Source organism: Macaca thibetana, chromosome 7 (genome assembly GCF_024542745.1).
Source record: "Macaca thibetana thibetana isolate TM-01 chromosome 7, ASM2454274v1, whole genome shotgun sequence".
Classification (NCBI taxonomy): Eukaryota; Metazoa; Chordata; class Mammalia; order Primates; family Cercopithecidae; genus Macaca; species Macaca thibetana.
The window spans coordinates 103,350,244-103,369,528 of record NC_065584.1 but is presented as its reverse complement, the minus strand read 5'-3'; the positions used below and the strand labels follow the sequence as shown (position 1 = coordinate 103,369,528).

General features: G+C 44.1%; 2 protein-coding genes across 3 annotated transcripts in view; both read left to right on the top strand.

Moving 5' to 3' along the window:
* The window catches only part of MRPS11 (mitochondrial ribosomal protein S11), a 1,182,883-nt gene that overhangs the window by 47,037 nt on the left and 1,116,561 nt on the right, over nt 1–19,285 (top strand). Inside the window, exon 1 of one of the 2 annotated variants that reach the window (XM_050797702.1) lies at nt 1,897–1,900. The exons of the other annotated variant lie outside the window; for it this stretch is intronic. The gene's annotated coding sequence lies outside the window, so the exon portion shown is untranslated. Of the gene's footprint in view, nt 1–1,896; nt 1,901–19,285 lie in introns of those variants that run through there. 2 annotated transcript variants of the gene reach the window in all.
* LOC126959244 (uncharacterized) lies at nt 3,760–17,959 on the top strand. Its single transcript, XM_050798161.1, has 3 exons — nt 3,760–4,141; nt 7,972–8,267; nt 17,852–17,959. Exons 1-3 carry the CDS (start codon nt 3,841–3,843, stop codon nt 17,957–17,959), a joined length of 705 nt encoding a protein of 234 aa, XP_050654118.1. The 5' UTR covers nt 3,760–3,840.

Genomic DNA, 19,285 nt, shown 5'->3' with positions numbered 1-19,285 from the left:
TTCAGTGCAAAAAAGGCAATGCTGATTTCTAAATCATCAAACAAACCATTTGGTTAAGAGCATGTTAAGCTGCATCAATTTTCTTACTCTGGCACACCTGTCTGAAAAGGCACAGAGTAAAAGGTGAAAGAAGTATTGGTTGCCTCTTTGCAGTGACATGCCCAGTCTCTCACTCCATCTCTCATATCTTTCCTGGAAAGCTGTCCTGCCATGGTGGTCACATTTCCTCCTATTAAATATGATGCCATCGATTCCTTTATGAAACAATGGTGCCAATCTCTCTTGGCTTCTGGAAATCATATACAATTTTCATTTGTCACATTCCACTCACCTCCTTGGAGCCTGCATCGTTTTCTTAAATTTTTTAGTATCAAGTCTCCCGTCCTCTAGCCCATGGCACTGCCCTTTTTAAAGGAAAAGATGCAAGACCATGCAAAAATCCAACCAGTAGAACCAGGGAAATCTCTCATCTAGCCCAGGAATATGTCTCTCTGGAAAATTAATAATCTCTATAAAATTTCCCAAATTCCAACAACTAATTTTGAATTTTGAATCGGTCATTTCACATTGAGCCAAAGTCACAATCTAAGACTGTGATTGACAAACGTTACTTCAGTTTTCATAGGAATTATTCACCCTCATTTTAATATTTTACCTCTGGTTGTATTTCTTAGAAGGAAGCCAGCCAAATGCCCATTGGATCTTAATAAGATCCATTGTGTATTGACGATCTACAAAGAACTACTGTATTTTTTGTGACTGCTTGCAAGTGAAACAGGAGCATGGGGGAAATAAGGAATGGTGCTAAGTATATTATCACTTCTAAACATCTGCAATAATAGTGCAAATTTGGCATTATTATTTCCATGAAACAATAAGGAAGCTGAGAATCAGAGAGATTAAGTAACTTCTTCAGAGTCAGAGACCTAAGAATGATATTTATAGAGCTCTTAGCAGTGGTTAAAAACATGGGCTTGTGAATCCCAAAATGTCAGATCGAGTCTTGACCTATGAAAGAGCAAAGGAAGTGGAGGAGACTGGGGCATCAGGCTAAGATGATAGCTCCATTGCACAGCACTATATTCACACAGCAGAGCCCAGTGGAGGTGGGTACATATAGAAGAAAGAGGCATGCAGATGTGATGACTTCAGAGGACCAACCAGACCTCAGGTTCAGAATCCAAAGAAAGAGTAATTATACAGGATTGAACTGTATCAAGCCTCATCCCTGAAACTTATTTAATAAATGTGAGTCAGCTGCCCCCATTGCTGTGGGTATAGGGTAAACACTAAATCAACAGCTTAAGAGACAAAGTTGAGAATCTGGCAAGATTGTGATATAAAACTAGGCAGACTCGATAACTCTATTGGGTAGGTCTAAATGACCAATTGCCCATTTCACATATATATTCATCTAAACACACATGTGCACATACACAAACCCACCTTATAATGTAGGCATTATTTTCCCCATTTTATCAACAGGAAAACAGACAGGCATAAGTACAATTTGCTGCAGTTACAGACCTGAGGAGGGGCATGACTCAGATTTGAAACTACATATGGCTGACTTTGAAACCCATATCCTGTGCCATGCTGCTAATTAGAGATTATGGTCAATCAGATATTTGTTCACTTGAGGCAAGTGTCAAGAATCAGAAGGAGTGAATAGAAATACAAACAAAGGGGGCGGAGCAAGATGGCCGAATAGGAACAGCTCCAGTCTCCAACTCCCAGCGCGAGCGATACAGAAGACCGGTGATTTCTGCATTTTCAACTGAGGTACTGGGTTCATCTCACTGGGGAGTGCCGGACGATCAGTGCTGGTCAGCTGCTGCAGCCCGACCAGCGAGAGCTGAAGCAGGGCGAGGCATTGCCTCACCTGGGAAGCGCAAGGGGGAAGGGAATCCCTTTTCCTAGCCAGGGGAACTGAGACACACAACACCTGGAAAATCGGGTAACTCCCACCCCAATACTGCGCTTTAAGCAAACAGGCACACCAGGAGATCATATCCCACACCTGGCCGGGAGGGTCCCACACCCACGGAGCCTCCCTCATTGCTAGGACAGCAGTCTGTGATCTACCGGCAAGGCAGCAGCGAGGCTGGGGGAGGGGCGCCCGCCATTGCTGAGGCTTAAGTAGGTAAACAAAGCTGCTGGGAAGCTCGAACTGGGTGGAGCTCACAGCAGCTCAAGGAAACCTGTGAAAGGACACAAAGATAGATGTGTACCCGCCCCCCACCCGCTACACCCTTGTTCTGCTCTCTAATCTTTGCACATACCAGAGATTTCGTAAGTTCTGTGAGTACCTGGTTTTCTGCACGTACCAGAGATTTTGTTTTGCACATACCAGAGATTTTGTAAGTTCTGAGGCAAGGTCACAAGACGTGTTTAAGTAAGATAAACTCTTGCTGCCATAAACCTGCTCTCCCGCCTCAAAGTTTGAACCAAAATATCAGAAATGGCAGGAACCAATCATAGTTAGCCAAATCGCCTTGTTCAAACACTAGCCAATCATATATCTGATTTGTATATAACTCTATGCCCACTTTTCTTAGACTATATAACATTGTTCGGAGCTGAGTGGGGGAGCTCTCCTGCCTGTCTCGTTTCACGAGCGAGGGAGAGTTCCAGGTTCGAACCTGTAATAAAGATCCTTGCTGCTTAGCTTTGTCTCTGGACTCTGGTGGTCTTCTTCGGGGAATAAACGGTCTGGGCATAACAAATGGGGGCTCGTCCGGGATTTCCCCCAAGCCCACCAGACCCCCAAGTCAACGGATCTTAATCTGTAGGTAAGCCGGCTTTGTCACTGTCTCTGTCTTTGTCTCTGTCTGTCTCCCTGAAATTTCGTGAAATCCGTAATCTGTAATCTGTATTGGTCTGTTCTGTAAGTGGCACGGTCTTGGCGGACGCGCTAGAAGACAGCCACTCGGGACTGGTGGGAGACGTTCCCCAGTGCCCATCTGGGGGCCTCCATCCTTGGTTGCCCCGTCTGACTCAGGTCGGAAGTCCGACATGCGCTCGCGAATGCTCATCGTTATTACTGTCTGTCCGTTATTGTTAAGTGTTAAGTGTAAGCCCAAAACGAAACATAAAACCTTTTCTTCCCCTTCCAGGACCGGACCTGTCGGATACTCCCCTCTGCTTCACACTCATTTTCGTCCCCCCTTCTCTTTGTAGGAGCAGTCCAAAGATGGGCAACAACCAGAGCACGCCGCTCTCACTCCTTGTTACCAATTTTAAGGATGTGAAGGCTCGGGGGCGTAACTTAAGCGTAGAACTAAAGAAGGGAAAGCTAGTTACTTTCTGCCGTTCGGAGTGGCCCTCTTTCGGCGTAGGGTGGCCCTCCAAAGGAACTTTCTGTCTCTCTATTATTACTAAGGTAAAAACTAAGATTTTCCTGCCAGGGCAGTCAGGACATCCTGATCAAATTCCTTATATTCTAGTGTGGCAGGATCTTGTGGAAAACCCACCACCCTGGATAACTCCATTCATCCCTGAGCCCTGCAAAGTCCTAGTAACGCGACCTACAAGACAAAAGACTCCCTCTGCTCCCTCGGCCCCTGTGCTGCCGGACAGCCAGGACCCCCTAACGTTAGAACCCACATTTCCCCCACCATATCCGCACCTTATCCCGCAGGACCCAGTCCCCTAGGGTGGTGCTTCCGTAGAGGGAAACCGAGAAGCGGAAGCAGCCGAGAGCGAAAGTAACCTGGGGGGCCGGCCGGCCGAACACGAGGCCGCGTACAGTGGGACCAAGCTTCCCGACTCCCTGACTCCACTGTAGCCCTGCCTCTCAGAGAAATAGGATCGCTCGATGATACTGGGCTCTCCCGTCTCATGTATTGGCCTTTTTCCACCAGTGATTTATACAATTGGAAGTCCCAAAATGCTCGGTTCTCAGATAATCCCAAAGATCTAACCTCGTTGTTAGACAGTGTCATGTTTACTCACCAGCCGACCTGGGATGACTGTCAACAGCTCCTCCGAATCCTGTTCACAACGGAGGAGCGGGAAAGAATCCAAGTTGAGGCCAGAAAACTGGTTCCAGGAGATGACGGCCAGCCAACTGCAAATCCTGACCTCATTAATGCGGCTTTCCCTTTGACCCGGCCCAGATGGGACTACAACACGGCAGAAGGTAGGGGACGACTGCTCATTTATCACCAGACTCTAATGGCGGGTCTCCGGGCTGCAGCTTGCAAGCCCACCAATTTGGCTAAAGTATATTCTGTGTTACAAGGTAAGACAGAAAGCCCCGCTGTGTATTTAGAAAGATTAATGGAAGCCTTCAGACAGTTTACCCCTATGGACCCGGAAGCACCGGAAAATCAGGCAGCGGTAGTAATGTCCTTTGTAAACCAGGCAACACCAGATATTAAAAGAAAACTCCAGAAATTAGAAGGTTTAGAGGGAAAGCAGATTCAGGACCTCCTTCAGATGGCCCAGCGAGTTTATAATAATAGGGATACTCCAGAAGAAAAACAGTTCAAGGCAACCAAAGAAATGACCAAAGTCTTAGTAGCAGCTTTCCCCCAGGCAGGAAATGGCCAAAACAGAAAGCAGAAAAAGCAAGGCCCTAGGCAAGGATTAGAAAAAGATCAGTGTGCTTATTGCAAGGAATGTGGCCACTGGATTAAAGACTGCCCAAAGAAACGGAGACCAGCTAACCCTACCTCCATACTCGTTACCCAGGACTCTGACTAGGGAGGACGGGGTTCGGACCCCCTCCCCGAACCCAGGGTAACTTTGCAAGTGGAGGGGTCCCCAGTTCGCTTCTTGTTCGATACTGGGGCGGAACGCTCATTCCTAACCAAACCAATTGGAAAAATATCTAAGAAAACATCCTGGGTGCACGGGGCCACAGGCATCAAAAAATACCCCTGGACAACCCAGAGGACTGTAGACTTAGGAACGGGAAAAGTCTCCCATTCCTTCCTAGTCATCCCAGAGAGCCCCTGCCCTCTACTAGGGAGGGACTTGCTGACAAAGATGGGGGCCCAAATCCACTTTGAGCCAGAAGGGCCCAAGATAACTGATTCCCAAAACAGGCCAATATCTATCCTGACTGTCACCTTAGAAGATGAGTACCGACTCCATCAAGAGCAAAAGCCCCCCGATCAGGGAATTGACTCTTGGCTCCAGCGTTTCCCTGAAGCGTGGGCAGAAACTGGGGGCTTGGGGCTAGCTAAACATTGACCTGCCATATTTGTGGAAGTTAAGCCAGGGACGGACCCGGTTCGGGTTCGGCAATATCCTATGCCCCTGGAGGCAAGAGAAGGAATTACGCCCCATATCCACCGACTCCTAGTCCAGGGAGTCCTACGGGCTTGCCACTCATCCTGGAATACTCCACTGTTACCTGTTTGTAAACCCAACAGTACGGACTACAGGCCAGTACAGGATTTAAGAGAAGTTAATAAAAGGGTCATGGACATACATCCCACTGTGCCCAATCCATACACCCTTCTGAGTGCCTTACATCCCAAAAAACAGTGGTATAGCATTCTTGATCTAAAAGACGCTTTCTTCAGCCTTCCTCTGGCTCCCAAAAGTCAAGAACTCTTTGCATTTCAATGGACGGATCCTGAGAGGGGCATCAACGGTCAGCTAACATGGACCAGACTGCCACAAGGGTTCAAGAACTCGCCAACCCTGTTCGATGAAGCCCTTCATGAAGATCTGGGTGAGTACCGGCGGCAACACCCTGAAATAACTCTTTTGCAATATGTTGATGATCTCTTAATAGCGGCCAGGTCCCCGGAAACTTGTGTTCAAGGGACTGAGGACCTCCTGAAGACTCTGGGGGAGTTAGGCTACCGAGCCTCAGCAACAAAGGCTCAGATCTGCAAGTTGGAGGTAACTTATCTGGGGTACCTATTAAAAGGGGGGCAACACTGGCTAACCAAAGCCTGAAAGGAAACAGTCCTACGCATCCCTAGACCCCAGTCAACATGGCAAGTGAGAGAATTCCTGGGGTCGGCAGGGTTCTGTAGGTTATGGATACCTGGATTTGCTGAGTTAGCCAAGCCCCTATACCAGGCAACAAAGGAACGGCAGCCCTTCAATTGGACGGAAGAGGCTGAGCTGGCCTTTCAGCAAATCAAAACTGCCTTGTTATCAGCCCCCGCGCTGGGGCTCCCTGATGTCTCCAAGCCCTTCCACTTATACGTGGATGAAAGTAAGGGTGTTGCAAAAGCCGTGTTAACACAGTACCTAGGCCCCTGGCAGAGGCCAGTTGCCTATTTGTCAAAAAAATTAGATTCAGTGGCTGCTGGCTGGCCACCCTGCCTCCGGATAATCGCGGCGACCGCCCTAATGGTCCGAGACGCTGATAAACTTATCATGGGGCAAGAGTTGTGCGTTATAACCCCGCATGCCATTGAAGGCATCCTCCGGCAGCCGCCGGACCGATGGATGAGTAACGCCCGGCTCACCCACTATCAAGGACTGCTGTTAAACCCCCTCAGAATAACTTTTCTGCCCCCAACCTCTTTAAACCCTGCTTCACTGCTGCCAAATCCAGACTTGGACGCCCCGTCCCATGAGTGCACTGAGATACTGGCTCAGGTGCATGGGGTGTGGGAGGACCTGCAAGATCATCCGCTCTCCGACACAGAACTCACCTGGTTCACTGATGGCAGCAGCTACGTCCACCAAGGCCAGCGGTATGCAGGAGCGGCTGTAACGTCAGAGACTGAGGTAATCTGGGCGGAACCCTTGCCTCCAGGGACATCGGCCCAAAGAGCCGAACTGATAGCCCTTACACAGGCCCTCACCCTAGGGGCAGAGAAAAAACTAACAGTATACACGGATAGCCGCTATGCTTTCGCTACTGCGCACATACATGGGGCCATCTACAGAGAAAGGGGACTATTAACAGCCGAAGGCAAAGAAATAAAAAACAAGCAAGAGATCCTAGCTCTATTAACTGCTTTGTGGAAACCAAAGAAATTGGCTATCGTACATTGCCCTGGGCATCAGAAACCAACTACGCCAATTGCTCGAGGCAACTTCTTAGCCGACCAAACCGCAAGGAGCATAGCAAAAGCTCCCAGTCAGCTCCTCGCGCTCCAGCTCCCCAATCCTGGCCCGCGAAATTTGCCATGTTTTCCCGACTATACCGAACAGGATCGCAAATGGATGAACACGCTTCCCCTAAAACAGGTTAAAAATGGGTGGTGGACTGATATAAATGACCAAACCATCCTACCAGAAAAATTAGGACGGCAGGTGTTGGAACACATCCACCGGACAACCCACCTGGGTGCCCGGCGAATGATGGACTTAATCAGGCACGCCAAGTTTAGAATCAGGCGCATAGCTGAACTGGCCAGCGATGTCACAACAAATTGCAAAGCCTGCCAACTAAACAACGCTTGCCCCCAAACCCAGACCACCGCAGGAATTAGGTGTAGAGGAACTAGGCCTGGTATCTATTGGGAAATAGACTTTACTGAGATAAAGCCTGGAAAATATGGGTATCAGTACTTACTTGTCTTTGTAGATACTTTTTCAGGATGGACAGAAGCGTTCCCAACTAAGAGAGAAACTGCTCAGGTTGTAGCAAAGAAAATTTTGGAAGAAATCTTCCCCAGGTATGGCTTTCCCATCCAAATAGGGTCAGACAATGGACCAGCCTTCGTTGCTAAGGTAAGTCAGGATTTGGCTTCCATTCTGGGGGCAAATTGGAAATTACATTGTGCTTATAGGCCCCAAAGCTCAGGACAGGTAGAAAGGATGAATCGGACTCTGAAGGAGACCTTAACTAAATTGACCATGGAGACTGGCGCTAATTGGGTAGTACTTCTCCCCTACGCTCTGTTCCGGGCCCGAAATACCCCTTACAGGCTAGGCCTCACACCATATGAAATCATGTATGGCAGACCCCCACCCTGGTCCCCAGTCTAAAAGATGACTTACTCAAACCTGAAACTGAAAATGTCTCTGAGCTCCTGGTCTCCTTACAAGCCTTACAGAAAATTCACCAGGAAATTTGGCCCAGACTACGAGAACTGTACGAGGCAGGACCTCCGCCGACGCCTCATCCGTTCCAGCCGGGAGACTGGGTCCTAGTCAAGCGCCACCGGCAAGAAACTCTTCAACCCAGGTGGAAAGGACCACTGCAAGTACTCCTGACTACTCCCACCACTCTCAAAGTAGAAGGCATCGCTTCATGGATCCACTACACACACATCAAACCAGTGGACCCAACATCCGACCTTCTCGAGCCGTCTGGAGCACCAGTTACATGGACTATAGACAAAGCTAAGAACAATCCCTTAAAGCTAACCCTGCGCCGTCATCCCCATAGCCGTAACCATGTCTAGCTTACCTATGCTTTTATGCCTTATGCATCTGACTCTCCTCACTGCTGCGCCGTCTAATCCCTATGTCTGGAGGTTCTGGCTCTATGAGAACAAAACTCACCCCGGGGAAACCCCCCAAGCGGGTAAACTGCTAGCTAGCACAGACTGCCCCCCCTCAGGGTGTAATACTATAGTTTACCTCAATTTCACTAGGTTCCAGATTGCCCAACCAGCAATCCCCATGATCTGTTTTGAATATGATCAAACTGAATATAATTGTAAAAATTATTGGTGGCACCAGAGTGCAGGTTGCCCATATAGCTACTGTAAGATGCACTCTGTCCAATACTGGAGAGAACGACAAGGGTGGTATTTTTACAAAACTGAGTCTCCCGTCACTTACACTTCGATAATTAGAGACCCATGGGACTCTCGGTGGACAACCCCACAACATGGGGGAGTATATTACTCATCAACTAGTACCTGGCCCAGTAGCCATTTATATCTGTGGAGAAGTCTAGTCCAGATTCAACCCTTAATCCACACACAAATCCACAGGCAAGAAACCAAGCTATCACAAGACTTGCAGCCCTTCTCCTGGCTAACTCTATTACGGGAAGGGCTAGCATTTGCCAACCTCACTGGTTTAGGCGACCTGTCCTCTTGCTTTATGTGTGCAACCCTAGGAAGACCACCATTAACGGCTGTTCCTCTATCCTCCCCTCCCACAAACTATACAGGTTTTAACTCATTGATAATCACGATACCCGATGTGGCCCTGTACCGTGACCCATACCAAGGGAAATACCCCTATTGTTATGCGGCATTTAGCAACAGCCTCTGTAACCAATCGGCTACATACCCTAATAGTCCCATATATGCTCCCCCTGGTGTGTTTTTCTGGTGTAATATGACTCTGTTAAAAACTCTGTCCAAAAGCATCTCTGACGGACAGTTGTGTATCCCTGTTACCCTAGTTCCCCGACTGACACTGCTAACCCCGGCAGAGTTCATAGGCTGGGCAGGGACCGCCCCAACTAAAACTGCGCGACATAGACGAGCAGTTTTTCTACCACTAATTGCCGGAATATCCTTAACCACCTCTGTCGTCGCAGCGGGGTTAGCAGGAGGGGCCCTACAACACTCCATGATAGAAAACGACAAGCTGTTACAACAATTCTCTGTTGCTATGGAAGACTCCGCCTATTCCCTAGCCTCCCTTCAGCGGCAGCTCACCTCCCTAGCACAGGTCACCCTTCAAAACCGCAGAGCCTTAGACTTACTCACGGCTGAGAAAGGAGGTACCTGTATGTTCCTCAAAGAAGAATGCTGTTTCTATATAAATGAGTCAGGGTTAGTTGAGGAAAGAGTCCAACGCCTACACGAACTAAGCTTAGAAATGAAAAAGCAACAATTCACTACAGCCGCTAACAATTGGTGGAGCTCTTCAATGTTTTCCCTTCTGGCACCCCTTTTAGGCCCCCTAATGTCTTTACTACTTCTATTCACTATAGGCCCCTGTGTGGTAAATAAAATTTTACAATTTGTCAGAGAAAGGTTTGATACCATCCAACTAATGGTCCTCCGTAGCCATCACCAGCCTCTCCTGCACCCAGAAAGTGAGACTATATTATAAGACTCTTGAAATCCAAGATTGGACATCCAGTTACTTATGAGAAGGGGGAAATGAAAGGACACAAAGATAGATGTGTACCCGCCCCCCACCCGCTACACCCTTGTTCTGCTCTCTAATCTTTGCACATACCAGAGATTTCGTAAGTTCTGTGAGTACCTGGTTTTCTGCACGTACCAGAGATTTTGTTTTGCACATACCAGAGATTTTGTAAGTTCTGAGGCAAGGTCACAAGACGTGTTTAAGTAAGATAAACTCTTGCTGCCATAAACCTGCTCTCCCGCCTCAAAGTTTGAACCAAAATATCAGAAATGGCAGGAACCAATCATAGTTAGCCAAATCACCTTGTTCAAACACTAGCCAATCATATATCTGATTTGTATATAACTCTATGCCCACTTTTCGTAGACTATATAACATTGTTCGGAGCTGAGTGGGGGAGCTCTCCTGCCCGTCTCGTTTCACGAGCGAGGGAGAGTTCCAGGTTCGAACCTGTAATAAAGATCCTTGCTGCTTAGCTTTGTCTCTGGACTCTGGTGGTCTTCTTCGGGGAATAAACGGTCTGGGCATAACACCTGCCTGTCTCTGTAGACTCCACCTCTGGGGACAGGGCAATAACAAACACAGCCGAAACCTCTGCAGACGCAAACGACTCTGTCTGACAGCTTTGAAGAGAGCAGTGGATCTCCCAACACGGAGGTTGAGATCTGAGAAGGGACAGACTCCCTGCTCAAGTGGGTCCCTGACCCCTGAGTAGCCTAACTGGGAGACATCCCCCACTAGGGCAGTCTGACACCCCACACCTCACAGGGTGGAGTACACCCCTGAGAGGAAGCTTCCAAAGCAAGAATCAGACAGGTACACTCGCTGTTCAGAAATATTCTATCTTCTGCAGCCTCTGCTGCTGATACCCAGGCAAACAGGGTCTGGAGTGGACCTCAAGCAATCTCCAACAGACCTACAGCTGAGGGTCCTGACTGTTAGAAGGAAAACTATCAAACAGGAAGGACACCTACACCAAAACCCCATCAGTACATCACCATCATCAAAGACCAGAGGCAGATAAAACCACAAAGATGGGGAAAAAGCAGGGCAGAAGGCTGGAAATTCAAAAAATAAGAGCGCATCTCCCTGGGCAAAGGAGCGCAGCTCATCACCAGCAACGGATCAAAGCTGGACGGAGAATGACTTTGACGAGATGAGAGAAGAAGGCTTCAGTCCATCAAATTTCTCAGAGCTAAAGGAGGAATTACGTACCCAGCGCAAAGAAACTAAAAATCTTGAAAAAAAAGTGGAAGAATTGATGGCTAGAGTAATTAATGCAGAGGAGGTCATAAACGAAATGAAAGAGATGAAAACCATGACACGAGAAATACATGACAAATGCACAAGCTTCAGTAACCGACTCGATCAACTGGAAGAAAGAGTATCTGCGATTGAGGATCAAATGAATGAAATGAAGCGAGAAGAGAAACCAAAAGAAAAAAGAAGAAAAAGAAATGAACAAAGCCTGCAAGAAGTATGGGATTATGTAAAAAGACCAAATCTACGTCTGATTGGGGTGCCTGAAAGTGAGGGGGAAAATGGAACCAAGTTGGAAAACACTCTTCAGGATATCATCCAGGAGAACTTCCCCAACCTAGTAGGGCAGGCCAACATTCAAATCCAGGAAATACAGAGAACGCCACAAAGATACTCCTCGAGAAGAGCAACTCCAAGACACATAATTGCCAGATTCACCAAAGTTGAAATGAAGGAAAAAATCTTAAGGGCAGCCAGAGAGAAAGGTCGGGTTACCCACAAAGGGAAGCCCATCAGACTAACAGCAGATCTCTCGGCAGAAACTCTCCAAGCCAGAAGAGAGTGGGGGCCAATATTCAACATTCTTAAAGAAAAGAATTTTAAACCCAGAATTTCATATCCAGCCAAACCAAGTTTCATAAGTGAAGGAGAAATAAAATCCTTTACAGATAAGCAAATGCTTAGAGATTTTGTCACCATCAGGCCTGCCTTACAAGAGACCCTGAAGGAAGCACTAAACATGGAAAGGAACAACCGGTACCAGCCATTGCAAAAACATGCCAAAATGTAAAGACCATCAAGGCTAGGAAGAAACTGCATCAACTAACGAGCAAAATAACCAGTTAATATCATAATGGCAGGATCAAGTTCACACATAACAATCTTAACCTTAAATGTAAATGGACTAAATGCTCCAATTAAAAGACACAGACTGGCAAACTGGATAAAGAGTCAAGACCCATCAGTCTGCTGTATTCAGGAGACCCATCTCACATGCAGAGACATACATAGGCTCAAAATAAAGGGATGGAGGAAGATTTACCAAGCAAATGGAGAACAAAAAAAAGCAGGGGTTGCAATACTAGTCTCTGATAAAACACACTTTAAACCATCAAAGATCAAAAGAGACAAAGAAGGCCATTACATAATGGTAAAGGGATCAATTCAACAGGAAGAGCTAACTATCCTAAATATATATGCACCCAATACAGGAGCACCCAGATTCATAAAGCAAGTCCTTAGAGACTTACAAAGAGACTTAGACTCCCATACAATAATAATGGGAGACTTCAACACTCCACTGTCAACATTAGACAGATCAACGAGACAGAAAGTTAACAAGGATATCCAGGAATTGAACTCATCTCTACAGCAAGCAGACCTAATAGACATCTATAGAACTCTCCACCCCAAATCAACAGAATATACATTCTTCTCAGCACCACATCGTACTTACTCCAAAATCAACCACGTAATTGGAAGTAAAGCACTCCTCAGCAAATGTACAAGAACAGAAATTATAACAAACTGTCTCTCAGACCACAGTGCAATCAAACTAGAACTCAGAACTAAGAAACTCAATCAAAACCGCTCAACTACATGGAAACTGAACAACCTGCTCCTGAATGACTACTGGGTACATAACGAAATGAAGGCAGAAATAAAGATGTTCTTTGAAACCAATGAGAACAAAGATACAACATACCAGAATCTCTGGGACACATTTAAAGCAGTGTGTAGAGGGAAATTTATAGCACTAAATGCCCACAAGAGAAAGCAGGAAAGATCTAAAATTGACACTCTAACATCGCAATTAAAGGAACTAGAGAAGCAAGAGCAAACACATTCAAGAGCTAGCAGAAGGCTAGAAATAACTAAGATCACAGCAGAACTGAAGGAGATAGAGACACAAAAAACTCTCCAAAAAATCAATGAATCCAGGAGTTGGTTTTTTGAAAAGATCAACAAAATTGACAGACCACTAGCAAGACTAATAAAGAAGAAAAGAGAGAAGAATCAAATCGACGCAATTAAAAATGATAAAGAGGATATCACCACTGATCCCACAGAAATACAAACTACCATCAGAGAATACTATAAACACCTCTACGCAAATAAACTGGAAAGTCTAGAAGAAATGGATAATTTCCTGGACACTTTCACTCTTCCAAGACTAAACCAGGAAGAAGTTGAATCCCTGAATAGACCAATAGCAGGCTCTGAAATTGAGGCAATAATTAATAGCCTACCAACCAAAAAAAGTCCAGGACCAGATGGATTCACAGCTGAATTCTACCAGAGGTACAAGGAGGAGTTGGTACCATTCCCTCTGAAACTATTCCAATCAATAGAAAAAGAGGGAATCCTCCCTAACTCATTTTATGAGGCCAACATCATCCTGATACCAAAGCCTGGCAGAGACACAACAAAAAAAGAGAACTTTAGACCAATATCCCTGATGAACATCGATGCAAAAATCCTCAATAAAATACTGGCAAACCGGATTCAGCAACACATCAAAAAGCTTATCCACCATGATCAAGTGGGCTTCATCCCTGGGATGCAAGGCTGGTTCAACATTCGCAAATCAATAAACATAATCCAGCATATAAACAGAACCAAAGACAAGAACCACATGATTATCTCAATAGATGCAGAAAAGGCTTTTGACAAAATTCAACAGCCCTTCATGCTAAAAACACTCAATAAATTCGGTATTGATGGAACGTACCTCAAAATAATATGAGCTATTTATGACAAACCCACAGTCAATATCATACTGAATGGGCAAAAACTGGAAAAATTCCCTTTGAAAACTGGTACAAGACAGGGATGCCCTCTCTCACCACTCCTATTCAACATAGTGTTGGAAATTCTGGCTAGGGCAATTAGGCAAGAGAAAGAAATCAAGGGTATTCAGTCAGGAAAAGAAGTCAAAGTGTCCCTGTTTGCAGATGACATGATTGTATATTTAGAAAACCCCATTGTCTCAGTCCAAAATCTCCTTAAGCTGATAAGAAACTTCAGCAAAGTCTCAGGATACAAAATTAATGTGCAAAAATCACAAGCATTCTTATACACCAGTAACAGACAAACAGAGAGCCAAATCAGGAATGAACTTCCATTCACAATTGCTTCAAAGAGAATCAAATACCTAGGAATCCAACTTACAAGGGATGTAAAGGACCTCTTCAAGGAGAACTACAAACCACTGCTCAGTGAAATCAAAGAGGACACAAACAAATGGAAGAACATACCATGCTCATGGATAGGAAGAATCAATATCGTGAAAACGGCCATACTGCCCAAGGTTATTTATAGATTCAATGCCATCCCCATCAAGCTACCAATGAGTTTCCTCACAGAATTGGAAAAAACTGCTTTAAAGTTCATATGGAACCAAAAAAGAGCCCGCATCTCCAAGACAATCCTAAGTCAAAAGAACAAGGCTGGAGGCATCACGCTACCTGACTTCAAACTATACTACAAGGCTACAGTAACCAAAACAGCATGGTACTGGTACCAAAACAGAGATATAGACCAATGGAACAGAACAGAGTCCTCAGAAATAATACCACACATCTACAGCCATCTGATCTTTGACAAACCTGAGAGAAACAAGAAATGGGGAAAGGATTCCCTATTTAATAAATGGTGCTGGGAAAATTGGCTAGCCATAAGTAGAAAGCTGAAACTGGATCCTTTCCTTACTCCTTATACGAAAATTAATTCAAGATGGATTAGAGACTTAAATGTTAGACCTAATACCATAAAAATCCTAGAGGAAAACCTAGGTAGTACCATTCAGGACATAGGCATGGGCAAAGACTTCATGTCTAAAACACCAAAAGCAACGGCAGCAAAAGCCAAAATTGACAAATGGGATCTAATTAAACTAAAGAGCTTCTGCACAGCAAAAGAAACTACCATCAGAGTGAACAGGCAACCTACAGAATGGGAGAAAATTTTTGCAATCTACTCATCTGACAAAGGGCTAGTATCCAGAACCTACAAAGAACTCAAACAAATTTACAAGAAAAAAACAAACAACCCCATCAAAAAGTGGGCAAAGGATATGAACAGACATTTCTCAAAAGAAGACATTCATACAGCCAACAGACACATGAAAAAATGCTCATCATCACTGGCCATCAGAGAAATGCAACTCAACACCACAATGAGATACCATCTCACACCAGTTAGAATGGCGATCATTCAAAAGTCAGGAAACAACAGGTGCTGGAGAGGATGTGGAGAAATAGGAACACTTTTATACTGTTGGTGGGATTGTAAACTAGTTCAACCATTGTTGAAAACAGTGTGGCGATTCCTCAAGGATCTAGAACTAGATGTACCATATGACCCAGCCATCCCATTACTGGGTATATACCCAAAGGATTATAAATTATGCTGCTATAAAGACACATGCACTCGTATGTTTATTGCAGCACTATTCACAATAGCAAAGACTTGGAATCAACCCAAATGTCCATCAGTGACAGATTGGATTGAGAAAATGTGGCACATATACACCATGGAATACTATGCAGCTATCAAAAAGGATGAGTTTGTGTCCTTTGTAGGGACATGGATGCAGCTGGAAACCATCATTCTTAGCAATCTATCACAAGAACAGAAAACCAAACACCGCATGTTCTCACTCATAGGTGGGAACTGAACAATGAGATCACTTGGACTCAGGAAGGGGAACATCACACACCGGGGCCTGTCATGGGGAGGGGGGAGGGGGGAGGGATTGCATTGGGAGTTATACCTGATGTAAATGACAAGTTGATGGGTGCAGCACACCAACATGGCACAAGTATACATATGTAACAAACCTGCACGTTATGCACATGTACCCTACAACTTAAAGTATAATAATAATAAATAAATTAAAAAAAAAAGAAATACAAACAAAGGACATAAGCAAAGAAAATTAAAAACAAAATCCCATGGCCAAGAATCTATGAAAATACAGTCAACCTTACTAATCACCAGGAAAGTAAAACTAAAGCATTAGTGAGACACTATTTCTGACAGGTTGTCAAAAATTATAGATGTTTGATAACATCAAGTTTTATAAAAGTATGAGAATGTGGATAGTCTTGTACACTGCTCATAGGAGTATCAATTTTGATGGTCAATTTGGCAATATCCTTTAAAATTTAAATAATCTTAATTTATCAGTTTCACTCTTTGGTATATGTCCAAGAACTATTTTCACAGAGATGTACACATACACACAGCAATGTTTGTACAAGGACACTGACTGCAACCTTGTTTGTAATTACAAAAAATTCAAAAACAATCAAAATGTCCAAATAGAGGAAATAAGTAAATAAAAAGTATGGTTTAGTACATTGCTATGGTTTAAAATTGAGTTAGATAAATGTGTACTGTACTGGTGTGGGAAAATATATATTGTTAAAAAGATATATTGTCAAATTCAAAAAAACATTAAGCTCTATATGACACTATAATGCTAGATACATACCACTATGTATTTGTCCTATCCTGCAGAATGTAAAACACCAATAGTGAACCCTAATGTAAACTATGTACTTTGGATGATAATGACGTGTCAATGTAGATTAATTAATTGTGATAATGTATTACTCTGGTGAGGGATGTTGATTATGGGGGAAGCCATGCATATGGGAAGGCAGGGGCATACGAGAACTCTCTGTGCCTTTCTCTCATTCAACATAGTACTGGAAGTCCTTGCCAGAGCAATCAGGCAAGATAAAGAAATAAAAGGCATCCAAATGAGAAAAGAGGAAGTCAAATTGTGCCTCTTTGAGACGACATGCTATTATATTCAGAAAGATTAAAAGACTCCACCAAAAAACTCTTTGAACTGATAAATTCAGTAAAGATGCAGGATACAAAATCAACACATGAAATTGGTAGCATTTCTATACATTAATAATAACACACCTAAAAAAGAAATCAAGGAGGTATTCCCATTTCTAATGGCTACAAAAATACCTAGGAATAAATTTCACTGAGGAGGTGAAAGACCTCTACAAGAAAAACCAGAAAACATTGATGAAAGAAATTGAAGAGGACAAATAAGTGGCAAGACAACTCATGCTCTTGAATGGAAGACTCAATATCATAAAAATAACCACACTGCCCAAAACAGCTACTGCAATGAATCATCTGAGAACCAAGGGTAAAAGATAAGAAGGATAGCCAGGAGTCCCCAACACCTTGCCCCAGGCCAAAGGTGTTCCTGATACCAGGTTGGAAACCCAACTGTGACAGAATTGTGCTTTTGGGACTGTTTACCCATTTCATTCCTTTCTATTGCCCTGGTGGCAGTGGTGGCAGTGGAGGCAGGGTGATCTTGACCTCAAAGAATGAGTCAAAATTATTCTAGAAAAATGGATCAATACCAGAAGAATCATACATGTTTTGCAGTCACATCACTCTTTGGAATTACCCCAGGACCTGAGATACCAGGAAAAAGGGGGCCAAGTATATGGCTCCAGCTTGGTCTCCCTATAAAAGATATTTTAAGAATGGTATTGAGAAAGAGTGGTTAGATTAAGGAGAGCCCACAAACCATAGTTTCACAGCAGTTATACTCTTGGGCATACAGCATAGAATGATGCGTCCAATTCTTGTTGGCATTGTGAGCAAGGGTAACCTATGTACTGGCTCCTTCTCGGTTCTTGAAGAACCGAGGAACAGACTAAACAAGACATAGACTGTCCTTACACACAGCCAGGAAAAGAGTGTTGTCCCTAGTGGAGACAAGAGAAGGAACAGATCCTGCTTTCTGTCTTGTCTATACGTGGAGGGACAAAGTTGCATGGTGAGAGGAGCAGCTCTTGAAAGACTAACGAATGAAATCAGAAACAAACAGTTCTGTTTATCAGAAAAAGAAATAAACATACACAAACAAATGGGACTGTGAACTTCTCCCTCTGATGACTCTGAGATGGGGGAATCCCCAAGCTAGCATACAACATGCCTCCAAAGCTCGCTGTGGTTAAATGTGCCAGCTGTAACTAGCCATGGAGCAGAGAGTAGCACCCCACAACACCCCCTCATAGACAAAGCCAATTACCTTAAAATGATGGAAAATGATTAGGCATGTGATTTAAAAAATAATTTTCATTCACACTTCTAAAAAGGTCAGACTGTCAGCTGTATGGAAAATTGAGCTTTCATGCATTTTTGTTTGATTTCATATTCAAAGTCTAATTAGTCACAATTTGTTGTTAAAAGTGACTTTTTTTTTGATAATGTAGTTGTTTTTGATCGTGTTTGCCTTCATTATCATGGCAGTGTTATCCTTAATACTGTTACAGGGTGGTGTTTTTTACTCTTCTGAGCTAATGAAATAACAAGCTGATGCTTCCTCAAGTGCTGCTGATCAAATCCAGAAAGATCACAAGGTGCTAGCGATGGAATGGAGGAGACAACTGTTTCCACGTCTGGATTACATGCTTTTCATGTTAAAAGCAAGCAAACCAACAAACACTTAGACTACAGGGTCAGAGAAACCTGCGTTCAATCTAAGCTTCATCACTGTGTAATCACGGGTGATTCACGTTTCCTCTCAGATCATAAGATTCCCCAACTTAAACATGGAGATAACATTATCTCATGTATTGTCAGTAAAAATAAACAAGTGTCAAATGCCTAGCAGAGTGCCTGGACTTCAGGAGGTTGTCAACAGATGTTAGTGAAGAGAAGCTCATGTGTGAGATAACGAGTTTATTTTCTCTTAATTTAGGTAGGATCTAAATGATAGTATCAAAAATAGCCTATACTTAGAGCTTTAAAATGTATAGAATTCTTTTATATATTACATTACTCAATCTTCCTGGTAGTTGATGATATACATGTCATCCTGGAGAAATTAAATGACTTGTTCAAAATTATACAAGGAGTGAATGGTAAAACCAGGCCACATATCCTAACTGTTTGCACTAAACTATTTTTTAAAGAGATGTTAGCACTCTCTGCAACACACAAGTCCTCCACAGAGTGTTGGTTTCCCATGGTAACGGGCCACAGGCAAAAA